This window comes from Meleagris gallopavo, chromosome 5, assembly GCF_905368555.1.
Source record: "Meleagris gallopavo chromosome 5, MGAL_WU_HG_1.1, whole genome shotgun sequence".
Lineage (NCBI taxonomy): Eukaryota > Metazoa > Chordata > Aves > Galliformes > Phasianidae > Meleagris > Meleagris gallopavo.
Window position 1 is genome coordinate 44,188,490 of NC_139408.1, and position 18,582 is coordinate 44,207,071.

At 38.0% G+C, this 18,582-nt stretch overlaps 1 protein-coding gene across 5 annotated transcripts in view; it reads right to left on the reverse strand.

Moving 5' to 3' along the window:
- Positions 1 to 2,926: 2,926 nt before the first annotated feature.
- The window catches only part of TC2N (tandem C2 domains, nuclear), a 32,033-nt gene continuing 16,377 nt past the window's right edge, over positions 2,927 to 18,582 (reverse strand). For 4 of the 5 annotated variants that reach the window (XM_085225512.1, XM_085225511.1, XM_019615839.3 and 1 more), the window contains exons 4-12: positions 16,312 to 16,476; positions 14,770 to 14,861; positions 14,058 to 14,133; positions 12,950 to 13,050; positions 12,057 to 12,173; positions 11,004 to 11,195; positions 9,373 to 9,487; positions 8,716 to 8,915; positions 2,927 to 6,396 (exon numbers count right to left, since the gene is read on the reverse strand). In XM_085225512.1, the coding sequence (XP_085081638.1) occupies positions 6,286 to 6,396; positions 8,716 to 8,915; positions 9,373 to 9,487; positions 11,004 to 11,195; positions 12,057 to 12,173; positions 12,950 to 13,050; positions 14,058 to 14,133; positions 14,770 to 14,861; positions 16,312 to 16,476 (1,169 nt within the window). In that variant the 3' untranslated portion in view covers positions 2,927 to 6,285. Of the gene's footprint in view, positions 8,394 to 8,715; positions 8,916 to 9,372; positions 9,488 to 11,003; positions 11,196 to 12,056; positions 12,174 to 12,949; positions 13,051 to 14,057; positions 14,134 to 14,769; positions 14,862 to 16,311; positions 16,477 to 18,582 lie in introns of all 5 variants that reach the window. The other variant, XM_085225513.1, reaches the window with a different exon arrangement.

An 18,582-nucleotide genomic window follows, 5' to 3' on the forward strand; every position in this document is an offset into this window, starting at 1 on the left:
TCGAAAAGCATGTCAAAGTACCTGGTTGAAAATCCCAGCCCCTCCTTCCAGGGCTCATCACCATGGGAGTCAGAGCTCTGCTGGTGGAACATACAGATTTCCAGCTGTAGCACTGTGCTAAACGTGGGAAGGCTAGGGTGTTAAAAAAAGGCATTATCGGGGCCTAAGAACTGTAATGGATTCCTAATTATATATGCATGCTGATGAACAGAGGAGAATCTGATGTCTGCTGCTACTGCTTGTTTTATTACCTAAAAATGAAGCTTTAAGAGCATTTCTTCATAATAAACTTAATTTCTGCTTCTGCTTTTATTAAATGATGATTTCAAGGTAAATAAAAATTCTCTACAGCCAGGAGATCATTAAAACAGCACTGCTGTGAGAATGTAGCAAGTGACCAGCTTGAGAGCATACTGCTCCAAAATACTTCAAAGAAAAAAAAGCATCTTCAGAGAAACTGCTTAAGCTGCCCTGAGAACCACATACTGGTGGAATTGTGATCAGCAGTGATAATGGTGCAAAAAACTTCCTGATCTGAGATAGCTGAGCCCCAGGATCCTGAAGCACCACAGCTTGTTTTTGCTCATTCTTTCCAAGGCTTAGAATAATTTTTCAGCACATTATTATCTCAATCAAATTTGACTGATAGTAGAGATGTCACCTCTTTTTCCAAAAGTTTCAAGCAAATAAACAAAAACAACCACCCAACATTCAGGTAGAGAAGTGAGTGTCACCTCTCAGTTTCCCAGCTCATTTTTCATTAGAAATCAGAGAATATGTCTGGGAGAGACACATCGTTAGTTCCTGAAGTGCAGGAAAAAGATTCAATATGTTCTACCCCTATTTGATGCTGAAGTCAATCAGCCATGAGAAACTATCCATAGGCAATCAGGCTTAATTAGGTTGAGAGCTCAAAGGTCAATGAGCTCATCAGAATGAAGCATTATTTAATTACATAAAAGATGAATTCAGTCTCATACCAGGGAAGTTCTGATAGAACATAAGCAAATATCTACATGCGTAATCAGCTATGTAAGTCACGTCAAATGAAAGCTTTGTCAATAGTTACAGGCACATTACACTGTTTTTCAAAACAAAACTGCTTTTATTCCACCTCCTTCACTACCTCCCTTTAACAATCACTCAGCCAATCTGTCCTTGCTTCACTAAAAGCAACAGATAAGCACAAAAAATATTTGAAAGACTAATAGGTGCTAATGCAGGGGAGACCCAGCCCTTTTTTGGGTGTAATGTGCCATTTTCTTCTTTTGCTCTCTATCACAAACAAAGAGTACTTTCTTTTCTATGACAAGTGACAAAGGTTGGCTAGATTTAGAACTAATATTCCTGTAACTCTTATTTTTCAACGGCTCCTAAGCTATCTTAATGTTCTGCTTCATAGAAACGTGTCAACAATAGGAATTCCTGCTATAGAAAATTTCCCTAGTGAGCTGCTCCATAACTCTAGAGAGTTTCTCAAGGGAAAGGTAAAAAGTACAGTATGACTGCACCTCCCATTGGCATTTGGCATTTCAGTCCCCAGGCTAACAGGTGTTTCCCAGGTCATACACACAGGAGGAGACACAGGCCTCTCTCCAGCTGGAGCTACAGATCTCATCACACTTCCTCCTTGTGTAACATCAAAGATAGAGGCAGTCGACCAACCTGATTGCCATCTAAAGTCAGCTTGCTCCTCCTCTTCTTGCCATTCAAAATGATTTCCTAAGGTAAATTTTTGAGGAAGAAAAATTCTAGCACAGACACAAGAGGTTACAGCTGATTTAATCCATTGCTGTATTCAGTGGCAGTAGACAGCATAGAACTCAGGGAGCTTCAAAAGAATCATACCATCCAAGTTGCAGCCAGATGTAGCTCAGGAATGCTGAGCAGCAGACATGATCCAAGTCTTTGGATTGAAAGCCTTATGACTTTAGCAAGTTCTTTAAACTTCAAAGGAAGGGAAGAAGTGCTGTTGGTCCCAGTATCAGCTAAAGAGAGAAATAGTACTGGATAAACAGAATGTTAGCTGCAGAAGCAGACAACATTTGAAGAACTATTTATGCATAGAGGGCAAGAAGAGCATTCCACAGGCAAATAAAAGGAGGAAAGAAGTGGCACAGTTAGACCAATAGCAGAATAATCAGTATAGAGGATTTGTTTGAAAGCCACTGAAATCTATGGAAAGAATGGCATAACATGTAAGAGAGACAAATCCATTTTCAATGATGCTAAATTTCTAGAGAAACATCATGGACAGATTTTTAGCTATTTTTAAAATGTTAAAAAAAATTAAGCTGTCTGTGACCTTTTGGAAGATAAATCATACCATCACAATGCTGAAATAACCAAATCAGCCTTGACGACTGGTTGCTTCTGCTGAATACAATGGGAGTTCTGCCTTAGACTGAGACACCACGGACTCTCTCTCGGCATAAGCTGGATATAAATCAGCTGGAACAATGTTTGTGGAACATGGTGCTGATTTTAGTGATGGCTTTTTCCATACACCAAGCATGAGATCATGTACAGGGCTCTATTTACATGGTGATGTAATTTTACAGCAGAAGCTGGAAAAACAAGGAGGGTATATCATGTCCAGCATGATTTATGCCAAACTTTCCACAACTATGCAGCCTCCCTCCCATGTCATACATATTTTGGCAGGATGAAATTAAGAAATGGAACAGCCCTGCCCCCAGTTTCTAGACAACCTTATGCTTTGGCTGCAAAAATAACTCATAACTCAAAAGCAATCTCCATTGGGCAGACAGTCTTTAAGTCAAACAGCACATGTGTTAAACCGAATGACAAAATTACCTTTTGTTTTATACAAATGTCATCCCAACAAAAGGACAATCCAGGGCTAATTGATTTAGCAGGATGGCACTATCTGCATTGTGATCACAAAAGACACTCAAATACAGTTAACTTCCAACTAACGTTTTATGGCATTGTGGTTTACAAACTGTCACACCCACTCATCTTTTGAGGTAGAATCTTGCATTTCTTTTCCTTAAAAGGAATGCCATGTCATGCCATTGAGATATAAAGACTTGAAAAATAAATGTGTTGGTCTTGTTTGCATACAGAATGCTCTTAATCATAAACAAATAAACTTAAAACAGAATTGTTTAATTTACCAGTGCAATTATATACTCACATTCTGAAAAATCTGAATAAGTTTAGTCTAATGGTGGTTTCTAAGGAGGCACTCTCTCTCTCTAGGAATAACATATAACACAAGATCATAACCGGTGTTCCAATTAACCTACACTCATTTCTTGCAGATTTAAATAAAACCCATGCAGCTTCTGAACCTCTACTATTTTCTAGAAGCTGAGTGAGTCCCACATTAGAAGCAACAGGAAATCTAACTATAAACCATGAGTACTTTATACCTACAAACTATGTGACAGTTTTCACAATAGTATTTTTTGAAACATCAGTAAATCTGGATATAACCTTAATGAAAAGAGAAGCTGAACATGCATGCATTCAGGGGACAACGTAGAGCTGTCGCTCTTAGAAGAGTGCTCTGAGACATCGTTTTTTTCCTACTTTTGCATGTATCCTTGATTAAATAAGCATCTTTGCTAATTTATGTTTTCAAGTGATGCATCATTTTCCTCTTCAGGAAGACTTTCCTAAATCTTTACTTTCTCCTAAATCTTCAGCAGCAGTGTTGGAAACATATCTGTAGAGAGGTAAGAGAACAACTTTTTCCTGAAGAAGAAGATGGAATTTCACACTAGTTGAGTAACTTCAGATCTGATGAGCAATGGAACAAACATTCTTCTTTTCCCGATTATTAAGAATTCATGAAATATGACAGCAATTCCCAACAGCTGGGAATGAATGGGCAAAGGATGAAGAAGGCCTCAGAGTACGTTGTTCACAGTGCTATAGGAGGAGCTGTGTACACCTTACAGAAGAAGCCATATGTATCCATGAGGTGTTAGCTATCAACACCCACACACAACACTACATCAAAAATTGTTTCATCCTCAGCATTTTCTCAGAGAAAAAAAAGTAGGACTTGAATTTCAATTTGTTATGCTGGTAAACACTGGTGTACACAATTAAAAAAAAAAAATCATTTTGTGTTTATAACTTTTATTATAAACACACAGATTAAATATTAACATAGGAAAAATGAGACATTACTAGTTATGCCTCCAAAAGGCTCAGCATCCTAAAACAGCCAACAAAGTCCATTTTACACAATATCCACTGAGTTGGCAATCATTGCAGAGCCACTTTTGTGGTAATTGAAGTCTCCAAAACACTGGAGTATTTCCTGTCCTCCCTTTCAAACAGAACAGCATTTTGCATAAGGAAACAGTTAGTTCGCACTGTTGTTTACTGCAATACAGCCACAATGAATAGAAGGATCCCTGTATTCAAGTAGAGAACTCCAAGAACATCAGCTTAGTCCAATTCCTTTTTTCATTTTACCCAGCAGGCCAGGCTCATCTCAAGTACTGTAGCTGGATGGATGCTGACATCTCCCTGTACACAGCAGGGGGTTGAAACTAGATGATCATTGTGGTCCTTTTCAACCCAGGCCATTCTATGATACTACGATCTCACGTCCAGATCCACTGGGCCAACTGGGAGCTTTGCAAGGAGCATCCATCAAAGCAAAAAACAATGTCTGTTCTCCAAATAACATGCAAAAACCATTTCAGTTCATATATAAGAACATGTCCAAAAGAAGATTATGTACAACCCAGGGAAAATCCTTTTGTTTGGCCATTTTAAAAATCATTTAAAAAAACAAACAAACAAAAAAAACCCATCTGGATGGCTGAAATTTTAAAAGCTTTAATTAACAACTAAAAAAAAATTGAAGAGATTCCATTTCTTTTCTTGGCCTTTATTTGAAGTCAGAAAGGCCAAAATAAAGAAGCTTTGAGCTCTTTGCTTAAAAACAAACTGTCTTCCTGTTTCAGTGCTTTCTCTGCCCCCCACTGTTCCTTTGCCTTCAAGCAGTGAGTGCTCTCGCCACTCCAGTTCCTATGTCAGATGTTTGAATGTGTTCCAAGTTATAAAAAAGATACAGTTATTCGTTGTCTACACAAACACATATTTGAGCATCTCACACAGCCAGCATTAGATGTGTGACGGATTTAATGGAATATATTTTTGTTCAATCCAGTAGTCTTTGCTTTTAGATGCACTTATCATCTATTACATAATCAGCATTTTTCCCTCCTTAAAAATAACTCTGAATAGACTCCTGAAAACATGGGGACTAGTAGAAAAATAATCTTAGGATTTTGTAGGAAAAATATCACTTGCAGTAAAAATATGGTAATCCCTTCTTGCTTGAAGAAAGAAATATATACTTCATCAGTAAATATTTGCTTACTCCTTAAGAACATTAGTCTGGCTTTTAGTAAAGTAAGCAAATGGTAATACAATGTTGATTAGATAGGAAGTCATTTACATGTAAGAGTTATGCAGAATAAACTAATTTATTAAAAAAAAAAAAAAAAAAGCAACAAAAAAAAAAAACAGCCTGGCTCTGATCCTAAGCAAAGCTGATACCTTTTTAACAGTATTCTCCTTATTCCTTCCAGCACTCACAAAACAGTGAGGCTAGAGGGCCCCACTTAAGAAGATTACAAATAGTCAGAGAAACTTGTATCTTTCAGTTCCTCTGTTTAGAATAGAGAGAGATGGATGAAACCCAAGATACTGGCATGTCGGTGCACTGAACAACTCTTCACTGGAGGCAGACATTAGAAAAGCCTTTGGGTGCTGCATTATTTTACAGTTCCCTTTAGGTCTCCTGCTACAGCCACAGCTTTCCCACCTGCTGAGGCACATGTTACTCTGGCCAAATGCTGTCAATACAGGTGTGGCCTGAGGCTCAAAAGTACCTAGGTTCAAACTGCTGACCAAGCTGATTCCAAATGGGCTGTGAAGTCTGACAGAGATGTGACTGCAGATGTGAAGATGAAGTCTGTAACTAGTGCAAATGATGTTGATTCACGCTCTCTCTCTTCAGTACTGGATTTCTATACTCTTAAAGAGCCTGAAAGGGGAAAAAGAAGTAGACTTTTTAAAACCAAATGAGTTCTCTTCCCATTTCCTAAGTCTTCCTCTTAATAGTATTTCTCTTCAGGAAATCGAGTTTTTCCAATTAACATGGAGGCGTGATAGAGTGAAATCCTTTTGAACAGTTTGTGTAGACAATATTTTTTTCTTTTTATTTATATTATTCTTATGCCTTTTAAAATATCTTTGTGGAAAAAAAGTCCTCAGTTTCATCTCCAGTCTTCAAGACGGACCAAGGCTGTACCACTTAATAACAACTTTTTCAGGATTAGCAATAGTATCTTCCCACTGCTCTACTGCTTCACTGTTATTGCTGTCAGAACTTATCCAGACCTGCAAGGAGAAAAAAGAAACAAAACAAAGTTTACCTGATGTAACACAGAAGTCCAGCCTATGTTAGTTCCAAATAAATTCCATGAAAGTGTAGAGTGAGATGTGACACGTAGACTGTGACCAAAGCATTAGCAACAAATACAGTTCTGCTAGGACTAACGTAACTTGGCTTCCAACTGGGAACACAGGGAGTCTGGGTTTATATTTAGTCTCTAAACAAATAGGAGTTTAGAAAGCTCACTACACTCTAATGTTTTGCTAGTTAACAAAATGTTTTAAGTCAAGCATTCCTTGCTTCATTCAAATTCATGTGCTGGGGTCAAGGGCCCGTGAGGGCAGCAATGACTCTCTGTATCATGCAGTCAAACTCCAGTTGGCTGCAAGCCACCTGGCACCCAGATTTAGCTGTCCAGCCTTTTCATGACCATTTTAAATCACATACTCCAACAGACAGGGCCAAACCTGCATTCCACAGAGGTTACTAACGTGCCTGTAGCACACACAGTCACGCAGTAAGAGTCCATCTCTTCACAATATTACACTAATGGATAGAAGCCATTAAACAAGGAAATAAGGTACAAGAAGGAAGTTTCCCCCTAAAAATTATCACCAGCTTTGACTGCCAAAAGAATTCTGATTATGTAAGTAGGTATCATCATTTATGGGACTCCATTTCCTGCACTCTTCCAAGAATGAGTTCTTTTAATACTTCTCAGAAACCTTCACCATGAAGTACATTTAGCCCACACTGTTGAGGCATGATTCCTTATGTGAGAATAATGTCTTCCAGAATACCACAGGCAGCTGATACTTCATCCACAGAGATTCAAAATACATCTTGCTCATGATTAAAGACATGCTCATAAATGCAACCTAATCAAAGTGTTGTCTGCTTTAGAACAGCATCCAATTAATCATCATTCTCTGAAGAAAGAAGTTAATAGATCTAGCCATATTCATCTTTTTCCAGCCACCCAGCCAACTGCTCAATGTACGCTTTTCCCTGAGCCGTATTTTATGTCTTCATGTGTTATGTGGCAATGTCTGCCTGCATGAGCTGAAACAACCTTTTCCAAATAACTGAAGAGCAGTAGTTGTTCATTTGCTCCCTGTAAAAATAAGGTCCATGATTAAATGCAACTCATAAGATTGAGATGACCTCACGTACTGTTTAACTTACTGCAAAATCATACCCAATTAGTTTTGCCCCAAGGTATTACAACTAAAAAGAACAGTTTCTTTTCCCATTCCAAATCTAATTCTACTAATAGGAAACACAGAAAGATGGAATACGTGGGCCATTATACTCAATAAAATGGAGGAAGATCACATAACTCATTTCTATAGCAGAACAGCATCTCCTAAAGTGCATGTGCCCAGCATGCACACAAAATACACTGCCAGAATGGGAAACTATCATTTTCTGTACCCAAGGATAGAGTAGTCCATCCTTCAGTTAGCAAATGACTTTACAGTTGGAATCTCAACATCACTCCACATTATTAATTTATGCATATATTAAAATTCTCTTAGTACATCTATCTGGATCAGAGAATGCACTTAGCAGTTGGAACAGCTAAGAAATAAAAATAGAGAAAGAACAGGCAGGCTGGTGGTAAGATAGAGCAACTAGAATATGAGGACAGAGAGAATAAAAAGAGACCAGAATACCAAGTTTTATAAAGTATGGTGATTAAATAAGTATGATCACAGAAATGTACTTGAATACATACTACAGAGGTTCCAGCTGTTAAAATAAAACAAAAAAAAAACCCTTCCAGCTAAATTTTTTTTTCTGTCTGTTCACATTATAACTTGATCATACACATTCAGAATACTGTGCTGACTACGTGTCTGTCTTGCTCAGAAGGGAAATCTGCTGTTGTTGCTGTTGTATTTTTTTCTACACACACCTGTTTGTGAGCATACTACTACACACTCTCTTTCTGTACGTCATGGAGCTGCTGTGAATGCTGTATTTGTTTTCTTTAGAAAACCTAGAGGCAAGGACAACATCATTCATCTGTTCATAAGGAGGAACCTTTCATGTAATAACTTTCCACACAAAAAAGACTTAAGGACTTCCTTTCAAGGAAAATCAAATGTCAACTTCCATTCTGATGCTTGTGATGTTCAAGAGTCCCCTACCATTTTTTCTTGAATTATATCAAGAAGTTTATTCGAATTCACTATTTCCCTATGCACCACCTTAAAGTATTTTTTTAATGAGTTAAAAAAAAAAAACAAAAACAAAAAAACCCAACCCTGCAACTGGATTTAAGAATATCAAGACTATCATGTTAGTTAGCAGAAACCAACCTGTCCTAGAAAGTGCTTTCTTCTCACTGAGCTTCTGCTGTAGAGTTTGATAAGAAAACTGATTCCTTGTTCAGCTTGGCTAACTGGAAAAATCATCATTTCTCTCCACTTCACTTGACCATTAGTGGACTTCACGAGACGAGTCTTCTTCTTATAGATCAGCCCTTCTGTACTAAACATTCCAACTTTCACAAAGAAACCTTACAGAAAAAAAAAAAAAGAAAAAAAAAGGGAAGAAAAAAAGCATAACACACAAAGATTACTCACAAACACACCCAAAGAGGAACTGATGTATGCTTTAACAATAATTTCTCAAAAGCCTGGCCAAAAAAACTGTACAATAGCTTTCCTGAGTAGTCACACAAACTATGTTCACTAACGTTGAACTGATTAACACATATCCAAACAGCAAGTGCAAGCTAACGCTATTTTATGTCAGGATTAATATTGGGATAAAATCTCCCAGAACACTTAATGTGCAGCTTCAAACCAAACAAAATGTAATCAAATGAGACATCTATGGAAACAAGCCTTGGCAACGGAAACCTACTGCACAATATGTTAGTTTGAAGTTTGTAAGGAATGCTATGAATTGCCAACCCATTTGATCAGCATTTTACCTGCTACAAATGGCTTTAGACAGCTGATGTAACTTACTTAACGACAGCGGCGTAGATGAAATTGGAAGATTTTGTGCTTCAAGAATCTGTAACTGAATCCTCCTGTTTATTGCTTGAAAACAAGTTCCTATTTGAAGTTCTGTGCGGCACACCTACAAGCAGAAGAATGTTGCCATAACATCTGGATTAAGCTGCTTATAAACTCAGGAAATGCAGGAATTCTGTTATATGTTGGGCTCACTTGTTCCTATCTGGGATTTCCTGGACAGAAATATAAGTATGTGTTGTATATACATCCTGCAGATGCACAGTAAGTAAATGCATCTTGCACTTGTCACAGCTGCTGTACATGTGCTCCACTGACGCACTGCTTATGTGCAGTGCATGTATGGCCCTAATGGGCTGCAGCCAAAGATATTGGAAAAATAATTGAGTCCTCAAGTTTCACCTGGGAAAGATTCCTCAGTGGTAAAAGTGGACACATATAGGGAAGATCAGACCTGCAGTAGTGCACTACTAAATCTGGGTGTGAAAGTGAGAGAACAGGCATGCTTTACGAACAGAAAAAAATTTTGGAATTCTCCTTCCCCTCTTTTACATTTTGCAATCTGAAGATATAAACAACAGTATAAAAAGACAAAGATTAATTTCACTTCAGTTCAGTTAAGAGACCCAAATTCTCTTCACACCTCAGCCACACACATTCTGTGCAAACCTGAGAGGGAGCCACTGACTCAGTTCTGTTGGGAAGTAAGAGAAAACTGCTGCCTCACAGGATAGTTTGTGGACCTGCAGCATCTGAAGAGCTCTCAGATACAATGGTGAGGAAAGCCAGCATGGACAGACTCAGGAATTTACGCTAAAATGAAGTGGCATCTGAAACAGCTTTATCTTCTACTTTCTTTGTAGAAAGTTACTGCTTTTGAAGCAATGCTTGTTAGAAGTACAGATATAAAGTTTAACTTCTGTTAGAAATCAAGAGTGTCACTCATATTACTTAGACATATTTAGATAAAATTTGCTTTTGAATTGCCAATTCAAGTTTAATCTGTTAAAAATACAAATGTCTAGACACAATCTGTAGAAGAAACAAACAAAGTGGGAGTAGGGGGAAAGGAATCCCACTGTGAAAATGGCACTTGACAACCACCTGTTTTTTATTACTCTAATGGAAATGAACTGTCTGAATTATTACTTCACAGCATGTAATCTGAACGTTAATAATAATAATATGTATATATATATGTGCAGTTTTAAGCCACTGAAGATCTTAGTATTTTCTTCCATAATAAAAACAAATCCCATTTGCTGTGAGCTCTCGCTGTGAGTCCTAAGAATTTTCTGATGCTTTTGTGGTACGAAAAGGCAATTACTCGGTGTCCTGGAAAGTCTTCCCAGAATGTCCCTCCCTCCAGCCATAGGCCATGTTGTTGAAAAGCAAGTTCTAGCTTTTTTTCCTAGAAGCAGCTGTGGTTTATGATCATGGCAGGGATGTGCACAGTTCAGAAGTGCCTTTTTTTTCTTCATCTAATGTCCCTCATCCAAGAAAGGAAAAAAGAAACAACCACTTTGTTGTTAACACTGAATTATTACCAAATTATTTTAGTTCCATTTTCAACAGCATTGTCTGGTCATACAACAACATGCATTTATGGTATTGGCACTTACAGGTGCTTTGGAAGGAGGAGATATATCCAGCCAATGATTTGACTCCTCTGAGCTGAGCTCCCGCAGTGACAAAGAGCACTCTCCAATTGTTCTTTTCCTAGGAGTCTGTGTCTGGATTTTAAATACCAGTCTGACAGTTTGAACACTTTGCAACTTAATAGCAAATACAAAAGTTTCCATAAATTCAATGTCCTAAAAAGAAAGACAGGTAACACGATCTCAATAAGAGAGTCCCATTAGATCCCAAACCTAGAAACAAAGTTTTCAGGGTCCTTTGGCCACTGCTCCTGGATACCATTTCAAGCTGTCATGAAGAGATGTGTTTTTACAGTGGGTAAGTTCATGTAGACTTTTCATCTCGCTGTTACACCCCGGGAAGAGACAAGGCTCTGGAGTCTTGCTCACTACCAGGACAAGCTGACAACTCTTCTGCAGCTTTACAACAGCATGCACACACTGTCCTGAGGCCTTTTGTTCCAGTCTCTCTGCTCATTTTACATTCTTTCACCTTTGACTCATATTATGAGTTGTTCATATTGCTTCCTCTCCGTCCTCCTGGCCCCAACCCCTTTATCTTCCTGCCATCATCAGGAATCCTGTGCCTCATGACCAATTCTTACTACTTTTTGCATGGACAAAGCACGGCTTACTTTTGCCTCCTGCCTTAGCGAAGCGCTGGAAGTAGTACTTCATCCTTTACCTTCCCCAGGTGAATTTGCATCTACAATTATGTTCGGATTTCTTCCATTCCCCCTCCATTCAATTGCCAAGACCAGAATGGTTCATGATACTCTGTAAGTGCATCCCATAACTGTCCAGCAGATTTGGGAGAAAAGGAGGAATACAGTGGAGGGCAAAGGGGGAAGAAATTGGAACAAGCCTTGTAAAAGGATTCTGAGAAATTGGAAATGGGGAGAAAAAAAAAGAAAGGAAAAGGGAAATAGTAACTGGAACCTAGACAGTTACCACGGCAAATATGATACAGAACTGGGTGTTGGTCCATTATTTTGGGGGGAAGGTTTCTTGGTGTTTTTTTTTTCTGCTTCTACTTACATTGCAGCCTTCCTTGGCAGAGGATTTGAACTGCACAGGCTTGGGCAGCATGAGAATTCCCTTGACATAGATATGAGGATTTTCCCCACAACCGGAAGGCCAGCTCAGCCCTTTGCACTACAACATTGAAAACAGAGTCAGTTGAGATAATGCACGCCAACCAGCTTTCAGACAAGTTAGAAACATAAGGTCTACATTGCCCCAGAATTATACATAATTCCTGTCTTACTGAATGCAAATCAGAGCCAGGGTAAGAACTATATCACTTCAGAACATTTAATAATTTGCTTCTACAGCGGAGAGTAAAAGTTCTTCAGCAGATTTTAATTATTTCACTATGTGGAAGTTCAACAGCAGATAAATCATGAAATTCCTTACGTAATCTTGCAAATTTATCATTTGATTTAGTTACAAGGTTTCTGAGTAATAGAAGTTCCATTGCCTAAAAATTATTCACAATTCCTGGAAATGTATGAAGCAGCCAGTGTCACACCAGTTAACAAAAAACCCACAGGAACTATACAGCCTCAAAGTTCTGCCCTGAAAGAACTACTAGATTTGGTCAGTTAAATGGTGCTTCTAAATTTGCTTCAAATTACTGTCTCCAAATTTCCACTGTAAAATCTCTACAGCAGGACCAACTCTATGACCTGCTCAGCTTCTTTATCCACATCCAACAGTTTCTCACCGCCAAACAGGAACATTTGACTGAACTGTGCTTATATTAATACTTGAAGGTATTATTATTGTTTTTCTCCTCAAAGTATTCCTTAATTCTCATTATTCTAGTTAAGTCTGATTCTCTGGTATTTGAACAAAAAAGTATAGTAAAATAGCCATTTGAATAAGTTATAATCTAATATATTAATATTTGCTTATTTATATTTACTGACATGTAAAACTGTGATCCAGATCTGCTCCACAGAAGGAACGTAGCACAACTTTACATTCAGTCTTCCAAAGTCTCGTTCATCACCTGATAACGTAATGGTATCTGTGGGGAAAAAAAAGGCCAATTGGTGTTTCTAGAAGCAATGTGCTATGATAAAAATTCATTCCAAGAATAAAGGAACCCATTAGCAGGTGGTCTGCTTATTTTTGAAAATTTCTCAGAACATACATTTAAAATATCCTAACACAAAAAAACCAAAAACTTTTAGGATAAAATATCCATGAAGTCCTGTTGCCTGACCTGCATTTTAACTCCACAGTTTACCACAGTTATCTCTACTGAAGTCAATAACTTGTGTTGCACTCAAATGCCTTTCAGAAACAAAAGGAGCACATTCCTGAGACACCCAAAACACATTCAAATAAAAACATCTATCACTTCCCTTAGATTAATCACTTCCAGTGTTAAGTTAATAAGCTGGTCTGCTATTTGTCATTCTTACCCAGCCTAAGAAACATTTCACTGCATATTCTCTGAGAGTCACTTAATACCCAGAGTTTCTTTGTTGTGTTGAGGAGGCTGGATGAAATTCTGACTTTTACTAGGGAGACTTTAATGGGGACTTGATTTTTAAGGTTTATTTTGCATCACCTCGATTTCTTGAGCATTTCTCTCAAATACAGCAGGTTTGTATGCAATTTTCTTGCATAATTCTTAATGTAATAGAGGTATTGGAATCCAAATACCTCCCACAGAAAAATACTGATAAATTAAAAAAAGACAAGGCTTTGTGACCAAAGTGCCACTTTCTATTCTAACAGAAAATCTGTCATTTCTTCTTTCATTGGAATGGTAAATCCAGGGTTAATTTTTCAAAAGCATGAAAACTTGCATTCCTGAAAGGCCCATTTGGCTCAATCTCCTGACAACAGGAAGGCACAAGGCCAAAACTCTTAATTTCAAATTGCAAAGTAATCCCCATTGACTTGCTAATCAGATTCATCTCAAAAATAAATAGATACACAAAATAAAAATCAACGTTAGAGACAGCTCAGTATTGCAAGTACGAAGGAGATATTGCATTACAAGTTAAACAAACAAAACATCACCCAGACTCCTGTTACTGCCATGTGAATCCTTTCTGGAGGAGGTGCTGCTAGGTACACTGGAGACTGAATCGTATCTCTGCAGAGGGAAAAACAGCAAAACATACCCCTTCTATCAGAGCAACAGATGCAGAAAGTCATAGAAATTCTATCATCAGACAAGACATGATGGAAACAAAATAAGAAATTTCAAATCTTTAACCTGTTCCCTATCAATCTGTTGGTCCAGCACGGAGTTACTATCTTGATGCAAAGAATAAATACAGGACACATTAGACCAACGGATTTTTTCACTCACTGGTATGTACACAAGTTTATGTCATGTAACTGAAGATTATTTAGGAACAAATAAATAAATACACAAAATGTAGCATCATTTTTTGCATAAATGTAAACTTCTAATGTTCGTCTTTTCAAGTGATGGAAAAAAAAAAAATCACAAGATGAGAAACCACGGACTTATCCTATCCTAACTAAAAGCCTACTCAAGTTTCTCAGCAGCTTTGTTGGACCTGAATAGCAGTAACCAGAGGAGACATCAGCCAAATAAACACTTGAGGTTAGCGAAGACATTGAACTTTTCCCTTTTACCCCTCCAGTGCACAGGACAATGCCCTTCAGCGATTCCTCTAAAACAGTGTGACTGAAACATACACCAAATGTACTGAATTTTCAGTACAACCTAAGTGACAACTAAAGCATGAGAAATACTCACCTTCATGAATCGATGAGGTGGGCTTCTGAGATCAAACATTGAATGACTTAAATCAAGTGATCCAGGCAAAGCACTAGTTCTTAAATCACTAACTAAAAAGACAAAAAGAACAGTATGAACAGTGTCATTGCTGGAAAAAAAATACTAAGAAGACTTTTTAAAATTTAAGTAGACTCATGGCAGAAATAAAACCTAACTAGATGATAACTAAGGGTTTCTCCTCCTTTCCTCACCTCTCGTTCTCAAAATACTCTCCTGAAATGACAAAACGGTGAGAACAAGTCAGTTGAGCATTCCATTTTTGAAACAGTCAAACCTATTCACATTGGCAGCACTGGCAGAATGGACAGCCTCAAAATTACTTCCACAACAGAAATGGTGTTTTCAGTAGATGCTTGAGCCCTTGTCTTTATGCAAGTCTTTACTGTAGACACACTTGAGTGACCTTTCTCCTGTTTGAGCTTACTAAAACAAACTAATGAAATATTTACTTAGCTTAAACAAACAAACAAACAGATGATGAACTGAAGGGAAGATGTTTAAGACAATTTTATAAAAACCACTGGTCTCCCACCACGGTTGCTTGCAAAAGTCCAGCAAAACTGCATGTGTTAAAAGCTACTTAAATTATGTGTTTTGTTCTCTTAAAAAATATGGTCTTTCAATTTAGTTTCTATGGTGATTCAAAATTATTTTTAAACAGAGCACTGATTGAAACAGTTTCCCCAGCTGTAAAAGAAACATGCAATACCTTTCTGACAAACACATCTTTAAAAATGCATGCTGCTGCCAGCATCCATCTTGATGAAGAGATGTGGATATTTCTTTGAGTGTATGATTTTTCTGAATAGGTTTCCATAGCTAAACACAGTCATCTACTTTACTGTAAACAGCATGCATTATATACAAGATACATATACCAATGAACAGTACAGAAGTTTTTCCTGGACAGCCAAAAACTTGTATCTAAACTTCTACTGATACTGTGTCACAGCCCTCCCTTGTAATTAAACATAATGAAGCAGTGAGAAGTGGGGACATTTCTACAGCTTTAAATAGCAAACTACATAAAAGCTGGCACATAGCACAGCTTCCTGTTTTTTTACCTGTTCTCATAATCTGCTCCTGAATGTTTTTAGTGCTTGTTTCCCTCTCCACATAACATTTCCCAGGTATTCCTCCAATCAACAAACCATGCGATTTCTTTGTTCATTCTACCTCAAATACTGGTAGCTAGAATCTTCAGTACTGTATCCTGTTATGGATCAGAGGCAGCTACCCTAGCTTGCTTTGCTATTCTATCTACAGTCACGTGATACATGCAAGCCCTGTTAAGCCCCTAAAAGATACAATGTACCAGCACAGCTGGATATCAAGCAGAGCCAGCTCCTCAATCAATTCCCTTACCAGGAAGTACCTATAGTATACAGACCAGCTTGAGGACTGCTATAATCGAACATCTTCTGTACAATAATAGCTTTATCTCTTACCTACTGACCTTGAAGAAAAGAGAAAGATAGAAAAGGGTGCAGTTCTTCTCACCTGATCCATATAATTTCCTATTATCTGATTTGGCTTGGAAGCGCCTAATCTGGTCTGGTGAAACATGATGTTCCAAATAGAATGGGTTGTACACATCATAGCGGGGCCACTGGTACACACCGCACAGTTCTGCTTTCCGGTCACCAAAAGAAGCTCTGGCAGATTCTGTGAAGCACAAGTAAACATCATATGCAAGACCTCCAGACATAACACATGCTGCCTGTGTTCATAAGGCAGGTTGAGTGCCTTCAGGGCAAAGGACAAAATGTTTCATTATTATCTGCTTCAGCGAAAGGAAAAAAAAAAAAAAAAGAAAAAGAAAACAAAGAAAACAGACATATATATTATGTCAGATTTCAACAGCATGTTAGAAAATATTGGAATGAAATCGGCCATACAAATACATGTGTGCCCTGTCTTGGTGTTCCATAATAAATGCCCAACCGTTAAAATACAGATGATTTTAAAGACAGAGACCAAGATGTAAATCATTAGAAAGGTAGGTCCATGAATAAGGAAAATCTCTGACTTAATTGGCTAAGTGATCCCAGGACATTCCTACTTGACTAATGAGCCCCCAGATTTCCAAAAGAGTCTTGTATGGAAAGATGATACAACTTATGACTGTAATCTCCTTGTCATCCAATTTTGGTTGGTCTCGATGATCTCTAGAGGTCCCTTCCAACCCCTACAATTCTGTGATTCTGTGAATTTTCACAGGAAGTCTGTCAGTGGCAAAATCACTGATCCAAAATGACTTGAATTCTTGGCTGACACACAAGGAGACAGACTTGAGAAAGCTTGAAACCCAGCCATTTGCTCAGTCCATTATGGCACTGCTGCCCCATTATTCTCTTCTTTATAGTTTTTTCAGAGAATACACACACCTCCTGCTCAGCAGAACAGCAAAGAATACCGCTCTAGACTTTCATTTTATCCGGAGCTGAAAGAAGCCTTATGTAACAATCCAGAACAGAAAAGAGATGGGGTGAGCTGGACTCTGCCGAGCTCTGACATCTGCTTCCTTCACTTCACCTCCCCAGATTTCAGCCTCCCTATGAAATAGCTCCTTACCCCATTATAACGTGCCTTCAATTCTGTACACATTATGCCATAAGAGGCAAAATATTATTGCGTATATATAGCCACAACAACCACCTTCCAGGTGACAGTAAAGTTAAGAACAGCGAGATGGAACATGAGAGTTGATAAGTGAAGTGAAGAATTCAAGTACAATGGGCTTGAGCAGAACCTAAGTTAGACTGAATATTAAAAGTGAAGCTGTAAAGAATTGCTACACAGCAGGTGACAGTAAAATCAGTGTTCCGGCCCAGGAACACTCTCCCTTCTGCCAACTTACTTCTATGAGAATAGGAGACGTGCTACAGTGAATATTGAGAAGCTCTGCCAGAACTTAATTGATTTCAGAAAGGATGCCAAGAGCTTACACTAAGCATGTTCTGTTTCAATAAAGGAAAATGGCAGACATGCAAAGAAAATGGAATGGAACTGAAATTTTTAGAACTTGGGCTGCTATGGATACTTAACAACGATCAAAGAAACAAATACTATAAGTGTATTTTTTTAATATGCTGGTGCTTCGGCAAATGTAAAAAAGGAACGACAACATACTTCCCTGTATTTAGTATATCTCTCTAAAAAGTAAACTTTGCATTTTTAAACATAGCTTTAGCGAGGCTTAAAGAGTTGTATTTCCAAATATAAATACTTATTTTTTAAAGGAAATGGAAGCTGCCTACTTGACATAAGATCCACTTTTCAAATATTTATGCAAGAATTTAAAATATTTGCTCAAGAGAAGCAATTATAAACAGCCTAGCCATCCTGCCAGATTATCTTCTGATTTTATAGCCCAAGGGCCAGTCTAGGTCCTTCAGAAAGGCTGAAGCATAACTCCCAATGAAGACAAGTCACTGGTTTATAAGACCCTGTAGAACAGCACGAACAAAGAAAACATTTCTATAAAGGTTGTTAAACATCTCTTCCTTCTCACTGGAAAACTCAGATGTCTCAGAGTCCTTTATGTACAGTATCATAAGGATGAGGTAGGACCAAGGAAGACAGAGTCTGAATGCAAACCCTGTGAGAAAAGGGATTTACCAGCAGCATATCCTGCATTCCCATACCTTGTTCAGATACTCCTTACAAGAACTAGCTACTGAAGAACGCATACGTAGATTGCTCCAAAAGTAATGCCTGCTACTTATTTCCATGGAAACTACAACAGATACAAACAGTACAATAACACCA